Here is a 12,535-nt window from a genome sequence, read left to right on the forward strand (position 1 = left end):
TAAAACTGCTTACCAGACATTGTAGCACTGGAATAAACTGTCTGGATACTGTGACTGCAGTGGCTCCTGACTTTCTATAGTGCCAAACCACCAGGCATCATCAATCACTGACCGAAATCTGTCGCCTACAAATGGAGAGATATACATTTCTTACTGGCATTTCATTAAAATAGAATAGCAAAACCTTTTTTTCCCCCCCCTTTTTTTGCATAGAGTAGGCAATTCCTGTCCTATAGCCAAAACAGGAAAGGAGTATGTGAGGAAATGTCTGTGTCATCTGGGGCAAACTAGAACTAGTGTTCCAATTGGAAGATTTCCCCTCCATTTCCTTTCTAGTGACAACCCAAAAAACAGGGTTAAATCTACCGGTAACTATATCCAGGAGTTGTTTAATAAATCCACTTCCATACAGGGCATTTTCACCCCCTAATATAGAAAAATAGTTGGAAACAACTGCGCTAAGATGAGCGATCGGGATTAATAAGCAGCAATTAGGTTGTGTATAAACAAAATTAACAAATGAAAAAGAAAATAATTGCGCTAAACCCAAATACACACTTGTATTAAGCAAGTGTATGTGAAGACCATTGTATCTAAATAAATGATCCAATGGAATCAGGAAGTCAGGGTTTCCTACCCTGCTGATATTGATATATGTAAACCCAGTGATCAACAACATAAGCAGTGATAAACCATAACTTCAAATAATGGAATAAACAGTAACGATATTAGTGTTCAAAAAGTCCATAAAGTCCAAGACTAATTTTTAAATTAGATAGTAAGTCCATATAATGAATAAAAACACCCGTGAAGATTCCAGAAATATTGCAATTAATACACCAGACGTGAATCCTCCACCGATCATGCAGCTGCTTACCAGAAATCTGGGTCCTGCCGGACCACTATCCACATATCTCTCAACCAGAGATTTTGTAAGGCAGTAGTAACTCCTTCACTTGCACTAAACCACTTCGTGCTCAACGAGGGATATAGAAGACAACAAGACAGAGCTCCACATAGCATAAATCCGGGTAATTTATTTTTAAAAAAACAGTAGTAAGCATATGTACATACAACTCACATTTGGGTTGAATAAACCAGCATTTGGCCTGTGACGCCGGCCGGACGTGTCCAGGAACAAAAAAGAGGCCACTCGTTTGGAGGAATGAAGGGGATGGCGTCCACACGTCACTCAATCCACCCGACGCGTTTCGTGACAAGATCACTTCGTCTCGGGGTACCCCGAGACGAAGTGATCTTGTCACGAAACGCGTCGGGTGGATTGAGTGACGTGTGGACGCCATCCCCTTCATTCCTCCAAACGAGTGGCCTCTTTTTTGTTCCTGGACACGTCCGGCCGGCGTCACAGGCCAAATGCTGGTTTATTCAACCCAAATGTGAGTTGTATGTACATATGCTTACTACTGTTTTTTTAAAAATAAATTACCCGGATTTATGCTATGTGGAGCTCTGTCTTGTTGTCTTCTATATCCCTCGTTGAGCACGGAGTGGTTTAGTGCAAGTGAAGGAGTTACTACTGCCTTACAAAATCTCTGGTTGAGAGATATGTGGATAGTGGTCCGGCAGGACCCAGATTTCTGGTAAGCAGCTGCATGATCGGTGGAGGATTCACGTCTGGTGTATTAATTGCAATATTTCTGGAATCTTCACGGGTGTTTTTATTCATTATATGGACTTACTATCCAATTTAAAAATTAGTCTTGGACTTTATGGACTTTTTGAACACTAATATCGTTACTGTTTATTCCATTATTTGAAGTTATGGTTTATCACTGCTTATGTTGTTGATCACTGGGTTTACATATATCAATATCAGCAGGGTAGGAAACCCTGACTTCCTGATTCCATTGGATCATTTATTTAGATACAATGGTCTTCACATACACTTGCTTAATACAAGTGTGTATTTGGGTTTAGCGCAATTATTTTCTTTTTCATTTTCACCCCCTTCCTGCCCAGACCAATTTTTCGTTTTCAGCGTTGTCGCATTTGGAATAACAATTTTGCGGTCATGCAACACTGTACCCAAATGAAATCTTTACGTTTTTTTTCCCCCACAAATAGAGCTTTCGTTTGGTGGTGTTTGATCACCTCTGCGGTTTTTATTTTTTGCGCTATAAACAAAAGAAGAGCGACAATTTTGAAATAATAAGTTGATTTGTAGACGCTATAACTTTTGCGCAAACCAAATAGGGGATAGATTTAGCCATTTTTATTTACTAGTAATGGCGGCGACCTGCGATTTTTATTGTGACTGACATTGCGACGGACATATCGGACACTGTTCTAAAACGTCACTGATTACTATGTGAATGGCAGTGAAGGGGTTAACACTAGGGCGATCAAGGGGTTAAATATGTTCCCTGGGAGCGATTCTTACTGTAGGGGGAGGGGACTCACAAGGGGAGGAGACCGATGCGTGTTCCTCTGTACTGGGAACACACATCGGTCTCCTCTCCTCTCTGACAGGAGGTGGATCTGTGTGTTTACACAGAGATCCACACTCCTGCCGTGAATACGGCAATCACGACCGCCGGGCACGTGCACTGGGACCCGAGCGATGTCATCTAGCGGCCGGGAAGCCCAGGGCGTCATACGACGTCCACCCGGAGGGAGACAAGGTTCCTGCAGACATCATATTACTATGGCTCGGTAGGGAACTGGTTAAGATGGCACGAGAGTGACTCCGCCTCTAGAAGCAGGAAATACAACTGGAAGGGCAGTCTCATAGTCCTCCAGTATTTTGTCTGAGAACCCTGTGCAATTACAAGAAAAAAATGTCATACAAAACACAGACAACTTGAGGAAACAAATACCCGCTGCCCTGGACATTTCTAAGAAATAAAGAATGGTCAGTAAGTCTAACACTCCCCCCAAGTCATCTGTCCAGAACAGGAGAGAATCAGCGACTATTTACCAGATTGGGAGGGACCACCACCTGAAGGACCTTTCTCGCAAAAGACTGATCTTGAGTGGAGAGACGAACTAAACAATACTGTCTGAAAAAAAGTAGATTAGCTCCACCATATGCCTGTTCTACATACTGTATCTACTCTGGCGTAGCTCCTTCTCGCTCTGCCCAAAAGGCAGACAAGGCTCTGGTAAAATGTGCCATAGGGGAGAAAGAGCAAATTATGTCTAATGCCTTATAAAACCTGAAAGCCTGCTTAACACAACTAGCAATAAGTTTTTCTGGAAGTTTGACTTGATACTTTACTACCTGAGTGTAGGACAAAAAGGACATGTCTTTCTAATGCTCTTTGTTAGCGCTAAATACTTTAAAATGTAAGCTCTCAAATTAGATGATGAAAAGGATGAGGACGGAAGGAAGCCAACACGATATCTTGTGAAAGGTTAAAATTAGAGGCTACCTTAGGTCAGTGGTTCTCATGTCCTGTCCTCAGGACCCACTAACATGCCAGATTTTAAAGAGGTTGTACCTATAGGTAAAGCCTAGAATACGGCTTGCCTATAGGTACTGTAAATATTTCCAAGCCATGCGCCGTTTAGGAGATATGTACTGGGTTTTGCGCCAATGTCACCGGCGCAAGCATCGTTTTTACACAACTGGCGGCTCCAGCCAGCCACAGGGCCGAGTCCAGGGCCCCGGAAGAAAGAGGGGTGAACATTGATGTGGCCTGCAGCGGGGACAGCGCGGGCTTCATTTCAGGTAAATGTCACATAATGTGCTAGTGTGCGATGCATACTAGCACATTATGCTTTTACTTTGCAGGGGCAAAAGGAAGTAAAACCCATCAGGGTCAATATCAATACACGCTTATTGGGATTTTTTTTTTTATTTATCTAAAATATGCAAGCAGAATGCATATTGGCCTAAATTCATGAAGGCTTTTTTTTTCTTTTCTTTTTTGGATATGTATTATAGCAAAAAATATTCATTTTTTTTTTCAAAATGGCTGGATCAAATATCACCAAAAGGACGACGTTTCTATTTGGGTACAGCATAGCACGACCGCGCAATTGTCAGTTAGACCGACGCAGTGCCATATCGCAATGGCCTGGTCAGGGGCAACATGCCCTTCAATATACAATATAAGTCAAGCATAAATCTCGAAAGTCAGATAAAATGTTAGTTGTCATTCACGGTTATAACCCCATCTAGGGTCAAGCAAGCAAGCCAGGATTTATCAAAATCTCATAAATACATTAAGGCTGACTGATTGGTGTGCAGTTTCCTGGTATACATTGGCGTAAAACAAACGTGGTATCAATATAAAAAAAAAGAAAAAAGAAAAAAAAAATCAGCCAGTACCATTTAAGTCAGAAAGAGGTCTTAAAAGAATGCAAATACTGGTTTGACTATAAGAAAAAGCCAAGTTCCCCAACGACTCCTGGGTGTCAGCAGGTGCCTGCATTTTATTCTCAAATTTTTATAGTGTTTTGAATCCAGATTTCTGTCAGTCACAGAAGTACACTCAGTACACTGATGTTCGCATTAATGTTTTGGCTAGACAATCAAGGAATTTTCCTTTAAAGAAAAAAATTATTTAAAGAAGAATTGCATGAATATTAGAAACATAAAACTTAGCTAAAAACTGTGTGGGTTGGGGGCTGTCTTAGCTATGATGAGCTATGCTGTGTCAATAGATGCACATAGAAATGCTCAGAATAGAGCCCACAGGTGTGCCCTCATAGGAAGAGGAGGAAGCCAAGAGCACTGGGCAGGGAGACACCAGAAGGAGGTTTTGGCCGCTCTGTGTGAACTTATTTCACAGAGCAGGCAAGTAGAACATGTTTATTATTTTAACAAAAACTAACCTTTACAATCACCTTAAGATTAGTTAGTTCTTTCCTGGAACTCCACTTTAATACATCTGCCTTCTATCTGTCATTTGAGAACAAACTTCCCATGTTCATCTTTTACAGGGCATACAGGTTCTGCCCTCACCTCTTTACATTTGATATATTTGGAGAAGTTGGTTTTATACTTACTGTGGCAATGTGTTATTTGTAATCTATTTTGGATGCCCCAACTGTTCTCTCATCCCTTGCTGCATTGCTTTGCAGCTCTGAAATGCCAAGGATGTCCCTTCCAATTTGTGTTTTCTAAACGTCCCTTTTACACATTTGCTTGCTTTTTCTATACTAAATTTAGCCACATTTGATTTTTTTTCCTTTACCTACTGTATTGGATTACACCAGTGTTTCTCAATTCCAGTCCTCAGGCCCCCCCAACAGGTCAGGTTTTCAGGATCTCCCTCAGATGAAAAGGCTGTGGTGATTACTAAGGCAGTGAAACTGATCAAATCACCTGTGCAAAATAATGGAAATCCTGAAAACCTGACCTGTTGGGGGGGCCTGAGGACTGGAATTGAGAAACACTGGATTACACTGACAAATGCTGTTTAATATGTTCTTAAAGCACTCCAACTTGTCCTGTGTACCTAGTTGAAAACTGGCCCCATTGAGAATCAAACAGTAAAGAGTGCAGCAGTTTGAAATTTGCACTTTTCTTCTCTTGTCATTAGCCTGCCTGTAACTTATTTACAAGTCTATAATGAGCCCTGTGTTTTTAGATTTTAACAGATCAACTTAAGTATTGAATTTTTGGACGCTTCCACCATCTGACACAAAACTGTCCTGCATTAAAGTGGTTGTAAACCTCAGAAATGAAATATGAACAAAGCATATCCTTCTATAGGGTCTTCTTTCTGCCTGTCTGCTGTTTCATTCCTCTGCAATCAATTTTAACAAGTTTTCCCTGACACCGATAGAAAAATGGTGATGGGGCTGGACCGCCAGCTGAATGACAGCCTCAGCTCTGTTCCTGTGAGCGTGTGACATGTGATGTGGGTGGGTCCCTTCCCTCCAATCAGCTCTCTCCTCACTGAGCTCTGCAGTGTGTAATTTCATCTCTCCAACCCCTTTTTTTCTGAACTCTCAGACAAGCTTTATGAATTCAGCACTTTGAATGGATGCAAAGAAAATACAACTGAAGGACAAATTCTCAAATTACGTTTGCACATTTATTACATTATATTATTTACAGACATCTATTAAGTGTGCCGTTTCACTGATCTGATCAATATCTGGACAATTCAAGTCACAGATAACCTTGTCCTGTTTTTGAGCCATTTCAGTCTCTGAAAGGAGTATTTTCCTCAGTGTATATTGGGGGGGCTTTAACATTCTTCCACAATTATTTCACTACTTGATGCGCTCCCAAATACATTTTATTTTTTCCCCTCACAGTATTTCTTCTAGAGTAGCTTCCATACTTACCAATGCTCCAATGTCTACGTCTTGCTTCATCAAACTGCTGTCGAAGTACTAAAAAGTCTATTACATCTGGCATGTCATGATACCTGTGAGAAGACAGTATGTGATTATAAAAACGTATACCTACTTCTCAAATCTGAATACATCACTACTTTAGGGTGCTCAATAGCAGATTACATAATTTCTATTAATCTCCCGATTAAAAAAAATCTGAATGAACAGGTAATGTTTGCCATAGCAATTGTGCATTACCATGAAAGGCAAAAGTCTAATTACTATGGACAACATTAGCTGTTCTTGCAGAACTTTTAACAAATTAAAACCATTGTTCGGGAACCCTGTAATAAATTTATTTTATGCCACCAAATAAATTTAAGAGGCACTTTCTTTTCTGTGTTTCAAACAGCCCATATAAACAAATACAAGTGAAATCCAGTCACAAATGCATTCAGATTGGTATCCTTTCCATATGCTCATTTCACCCACTGTAAAACCGACACAAGCAATGTACATAATTTTCCCCTACCAACCCAACAAAAACTCATTTACTCACTTCATTGTGAATGCTCCTCCAGTCAATTTGCCAGTATCAGAGTCAAGAAAAGCAAGTTTAAGACAACAGAGGGTCGGCAAACCCACTTCATATTTAATTCCAACTATCTTCATGAGTTCTTGCTCCTTTGGGAACAGAAAGCAATTTATTTAGGAGTAGAGCATTCCAACATTTACTTTTGGACAGCAAAAAATATACTCCTATGGATGCGCTAGTCTAATACATAAAAGAGAACATTGCAATCAAGTATTTTTCTTAAATCGTACATCACAGGACACAGAGGAGTTAATAGTCATTACTTGATGGGTTATGATGCCACAGTCAGGTGAATTGATACTGGCTAGAAAAAAAAAAAAGCAGGAATCCACGACCAGACATAATCCCTCCAAGCTCATCTAAGCCAAGCTTCAGTTTTGTGCTAGTGTCTGAAGGTGATGAATACTTTTCTGAGACTTTGTTCCTACATTTTTCGGCCCTGTTCTTAACACCATATCCAGGAAGAGTTGGGCCCCATGCGGACTGGTCACTACGGCCAGCAGGACAAGAGAAGCTGTGCCCAGATCCCACATACAACAGTGAGAATAGTCCGTAATATCTGCCAGTTGGCGCAGGATCCTGTGGGCAGTGACCTCTGACGTACAGCATACCCAATGATCTCACTGGCAGGTCCAGAGCAGTTATCCTCCTGGGACGGACTTAGAGTCCCTGCCCACCACTATGAGAGATGTTTGGGCCTAGTAAGCCCTGTAGCATTGACTGGTAAATGCCTCCGTTTGTGGACTTGTGGCAGGCCCCCTTTACAATGTTCCCTCTGTCTGTGGTGTTTAAGAGCAGAGGGTGGCATAAAGACGTGATTTTTTTAATTCCTTTTATAGAGGATATAAAGGCTGTGGCAGTGCTCAAAATATCTATTTAATTCTATTGGGATTCATTGCCCACACTGTTCAACAGCATCCGTTCGATATCGCAGCCATTGTACCTTCACAACTACTAAGCAAGCTGACTTCTGTCTATCAGGGCACTGCAAGTACAGGAGCATGTGTATTTTGGGGGGTGTTGTCACTTTAGTGCTTTAGCATAGGAAGACACTCCTCTCAGTTTCTCTGGTAAAAAGGTTTGAATCAAGTCATGAATTGGTAAGATGGATTACAACCCTAATGGAGCTGTGGTAAAAGCCAGGCACACTCACCAGTATGCTAGACACATCTTGGACAAGCCCCAAGAGCATGGGTGCTCAACCTGTGGCTCTCCAGCTGTTTCAGAACTACAATTCCCATGAGGCATTGCAAGCTACTGACTGTTACAAGCATGACTCCCAAAGGCAGAGGCATGATGGGACTTGAAGTTCTGCAACAGCTGGAGAGCCACAGGTTGAGCACCCATGCCCAAGAGGAACCCTGCAACAAAAAATAAATAAAAAATTCTGCTGGTCTGACTTAGAGTCTAGGAATGCACTACACACTCCAGGTCAAATAGAGCAGTATCCTTAGAACAAGGGACAGGAATTCTTTCATAACAGTGAAGAACATTTGAGTGAAACCAGAAAAGGGAGCAGTGCGAGAAAGGCCTACTTCCCAAACTTGAGGCTCAACAAAGAGGGGCCTATCCCCAGGTAGGCCAGAAGACATTCCCTGTTAAAGAACTAGACTGTCCTGGCCCCAAAACAGTCTAAAAAGAGACAGGGTTCTAATCCAAAGACCTTAATCTATAATGCAGGGTCTGAGACACCATCGGTTCAGAAGAAATGTATTCCAAGAAATTGTCATTAAGTGGAACTGTGCGAGAAAGTCAGATCCACAGTACTGTCCACAACTGGAATCAGACTACCTCTTCCTGATGCAGGAAGGACTGCTATTCTTTCTTGATAGTAAGGAGACCGTAATACCTTGATAGTTTCCAGCAGTGGCAGAACTAACAGACCTGATTGTAGAAGGAAACACCTGTTCTGGAAATCCATAATGCAGCCCCAGAGAGGATGATCCTCCATTGAGAGAACCCTCCCAAAGAGAGGAAACAGTCCTTGGCAGGCATCTAAATGGGGAAATAAGTGATTAGCAAGGAATGATTTGATCCTTAGAGGTAGGCACACAAGTCTGCTCAGGAACTAGACCTGCAACAACATAGGGGACTAAGGTAGACCTAAGAGGAGATAAGATAAAGAGGGGTGCCTCTGAGAACAGGCCCTACAACAATCTTTGCTCCTGCAAAAGAAGAATGATGGGTTACTCCATCTCCGACGAAAAGGGATCTTGGTGTAGCAATGCTGTCACCCCCTTCACCACAGAGCTAGGCAGGTGAATGATGTCTACAGATAACTGCAACAACTTAAAAGAAAAAAAGAAAAAACACTTCAAAAACACTTCAAATAGATGCGTTTCACATGTTTTTGTGAAGAAAGTGTCACATAAGGCCTATTACTTGTCTTCACCAAAAAAAAAAAAAAAAGGATTAAAAAACGCATCTATTTAGACTGCTAGTGACTTTGCATTTGGATCTGGCATGGTACCCAACTGTGGCATTTGCTTCAAGCACCCAACATTACTGTGAGAATTGCAGCTTTGATTTGGACTTTATAGAGCCTACAGATGACCAAACCTAATGAGGCAAGACTGAGGAATTCTTTGCAAGCTTACAAGCCCTCGAGGAGCTGCCTGTCCGGACCCATGGTGACTGCATTCTTGACAGGTCATCTGAGCACCACACAATAGGGATGTCAAGAAAAGGTTTAGGAGCAGCCTTGATTCAAAAACTTGTCAGGGTGAACAGCCAGGGAAGGTGAAGAACGACACTGAAGTCTACAAGGTACTGTACCAATGATAACCTAACATGCTGCAATGGAGGGGGGATTTCTCAGAGAGAGGTGGTGGTCAGAATAGAGTGCATCTACTACTAAACTAAGCTCAAGGTATGAGGCAAAAACCACAGTTACTTACAAACCCAGGAAATTGGTGGCACCTGGGTCTGAAGGTAGAATGAGATGAAAAGTAGAAATGGACCAGAAATCAGAATTTCATGTGTCTCGATTGCAAACCAAGAAAAGGTACAATGCTTTCAGTACACTGAATGACAAGAAAGAGCACAGTGTGGGTGCATAACACTCAGTGGTTTACATGGTTGGAAAAAATCTTGGAGAATTGCTTGAAGAAATTAGGTAAAAAGCTTAAAAAGTGTCTAGACTTCTGGCAGAGTTGAAGAAATTCATCCTCCTAGGACACCAAAAAAAAAAGTTATGTAGAGAAGATGATATCTTGAGCTGGGCTACAGATAGTTTTTATTTTTTTGTCTCATTATCTAATCCTTCTGCAGGGTGGCAGTAAAATCGGAGGTTCAGGATTGTATCTTTCATTAGAAAAAAAAAAAAAAAAAAAAAAAGAAAGGTGCCATATTTAAAAAAAATAAATAAATACTGCTCCCCACTGCGCTACCTTATCGTTTTCTTCTATTCTGTTGGAACAAAACACTCTAAATCAACAAACTTTTTTTAATCCTTATGCTGCTGCTGGCATTATTAAACAGGAAGGTACAGTATATTTACATTTTTCCTGGTCTTTGGCCTAGGCCAAAATTAGGTTCTACATCCCAAGATCTTTCATGGGTATTTTTTTCTTTCATCTGGAGGGGCTATCAGCTAAGCACATCCTCATGCTTGCAATGTTTGTAAAGCGCAACAACGAAAAAAAAAAAAAAGGAAGGTTATACTTACCTGCAAAACAGCCTGGATCCTCCTCTAATTGGGTCTCCCGTCCCCAGTTCTGCCCCCAAGTACCCCTGCTTCCCATGGGGACACCTGTGCGTGATCCCGAGCTGGGCTGTTTGCGTCTATTCAGTCACACAGCCTGGCCCCCCTACCGCTGACAGGTTTTGATTAACAGCAGCCAATGAATTCCGCTGCTCTCAGCCAAGCCTGTCAGGGCCGGAAAAGAGGAGCTCATGCAGATGTGCACAGCGCTGGAAAAAGATCGCGCTCAGGTGAGTATTTGAGGTGGCTGGGGATGGGAAGGCAATAGGAGTTCCTACTAAAATAAAAATATTAAAAAGTCAGCCGCAACAAATACTGCCGACTTAATAATCAGACACTCACCTGTCCTGGAATCCAGCGATGCGGGGGAACGAAGCCCTGCTCGTCTCCCACTCCTCTCCGTGGCGCCGGCATCACTACTGTGGCCAAGCAATCATCTGGGACCTGTGACGTGTCCCAGATGATAGCCGAGAGGGAGGGGGGGGGTGATCTTCCTTTCGGTGCCCAGGGAGGAGAGGAAGTGGGAGCTGAAACCTTCTAAAAAAGGAGGGTTTCAGCCCCCCCCCCCCCAAAAATGACATGGCAAACGTGGCATGTCAGGGGGTCACCTTCCCTTAAAGCGAAAGTGCCATTTTTGGATGGAACTCAGCTTTAAAGGGTAAAAAAACTTTACCTATAGGCATATGGATTCCAGAAGTAAAAACTACACAAATAATCTGCCCTTACTTAAAGCGGACTTTCAGTAATTTTTTCAACTTTTCATCTATTAAATCCCCTGCCCTTGCTGTTTTAACTTTGGATAGTAAAACATTTTTTTTTCTGTGAGCTGTAAAATACCTTTTTACAGCCCACTTCTTTTTGTTTGGTCATTAGTCTAGGCTTATGACATCATGCACAGCTCTCTCACTCTAGAGAGTTTGCCAGGAAGGGGGGGGGGAGTCAAAAAAAAGGGATTTTTAATACAGCTTACCTGTAAAATCCTTTTCTTGGAGTACATCACGGGACACAGAGCGGCATATTCATTACTATGTGGGTTATATGGAGTACCTTCAGGTGATGGACACTGGCAATCTCAAACAGGAAGTGCCCCTCCCTATATAACCCCCTCCCATAGGAGGAGTACCTCAGTTTTGTAGCAAGCAGTATGCCTCCCAAAAAATGGTCCCCAAAAGAGGGGTGGGAGCTCTGTGTCCCGTGATGTACTCCAAGAAAAGGATTTTACAGGTAAGCTGTATTAAAAATCCCTTTTTCTTTCTCGTACATCACGGGACACAGAGCGGCATATTCATTACTATGTGGGATGTCCCAAAGCAATGCTTACAATGAGGGGAGGGAGAACATCTTCCCAAGACAAAAGGATTTAATTTAGAGATATACTCAAATCATAATAAATCCAACTTAGTTGAGAAAAAATAAATTTTTAAATTTAACTCAAAAGGGAGCCCCCCCGGATCCGAGGGTCTCAAACTGCAGCACTGCCTGCCCAAAGGCTGTATCAGTATTCCTTCTTACGTCCAACTGGTAGAATTTTGTAAACGTGTGGACAGAAGACCAGGTTGCCGCCTTGCAAACTTGAGCCATAGAGATCTGGTGGTGTGCTGCCCAGGAGGCGCCCATGGCCCTAGTAGAATGAGCCTTTAATGATAACGGAGGAGGCAACCCTTTCAAGCCGTAGGCCTGAGTGATTAACTGTTTAATCCATCTCAAGATGGTGGATTTTGCAGCTGCCTGCCCCTTCTTGGGCCCATCCGGTAAAATGAACACCACATCTGTTTTCCGGATCTTCTCTGTAGCTTTAAGATAGGCCTTCATGGCCCTGACAATATCCAAGGTATGCAACAACCCTTCCTTTCTGGAAGTAGGTTTAGGGAAGAAGGATGGTAATACCAAATCCTGGTTTAGATGAAAACTGGATATAACCTTTGGTAGGAAGGAAGGATGAGGGCGGAGAACGACCTTGTCCTTATGTAAAATAAGATATG

The 12,535-nt window shown here is 42.1% G+C and overlaps 1 protein-coding gene across 1 annotated transcript in view; it reads right to left on the reverse strand.

The window, feature by feature from the left end:
* LOC120937056 (pleckstrin homology domain interacting protein) overlaps positions 1–12,535 on the reverse strand; it is a 194,934-nt gene that overhangs the window by 55,102 nt on the left and 127,297 nt on the right. Inside the window, exons 26-28 of the mRNA XM_040349995.1 lie at positions 6,815–6,939; positions 6,265–6,347; positions 14–125 (exon numbers count right to left, since the gene is read on the reverse strand). Of these exons, the coding sequence (XP_040205929.1) occupies positions 14–125; positions 6,265–6,347; positions 6,815–6,939 (320 nt within the window). The remainder of the gene's footprint in view (positions 1–13; positions 126–6,264; positions 6,348–6,814; positions 6,940–12,535) is intronic.

Source organism: Rana temporaria, chromosome 4 (assembly GCF_905171775.1).
Source record: "Rana temporaria chromosome 4, aRanTem1.1, whole genome shotgun sequence".
Taxonomy (NCBI): Eukaryota; Metazoa; Chordata; class Amphibia; order Anura; family Ranidae; genus Rana; species Rana temporaria.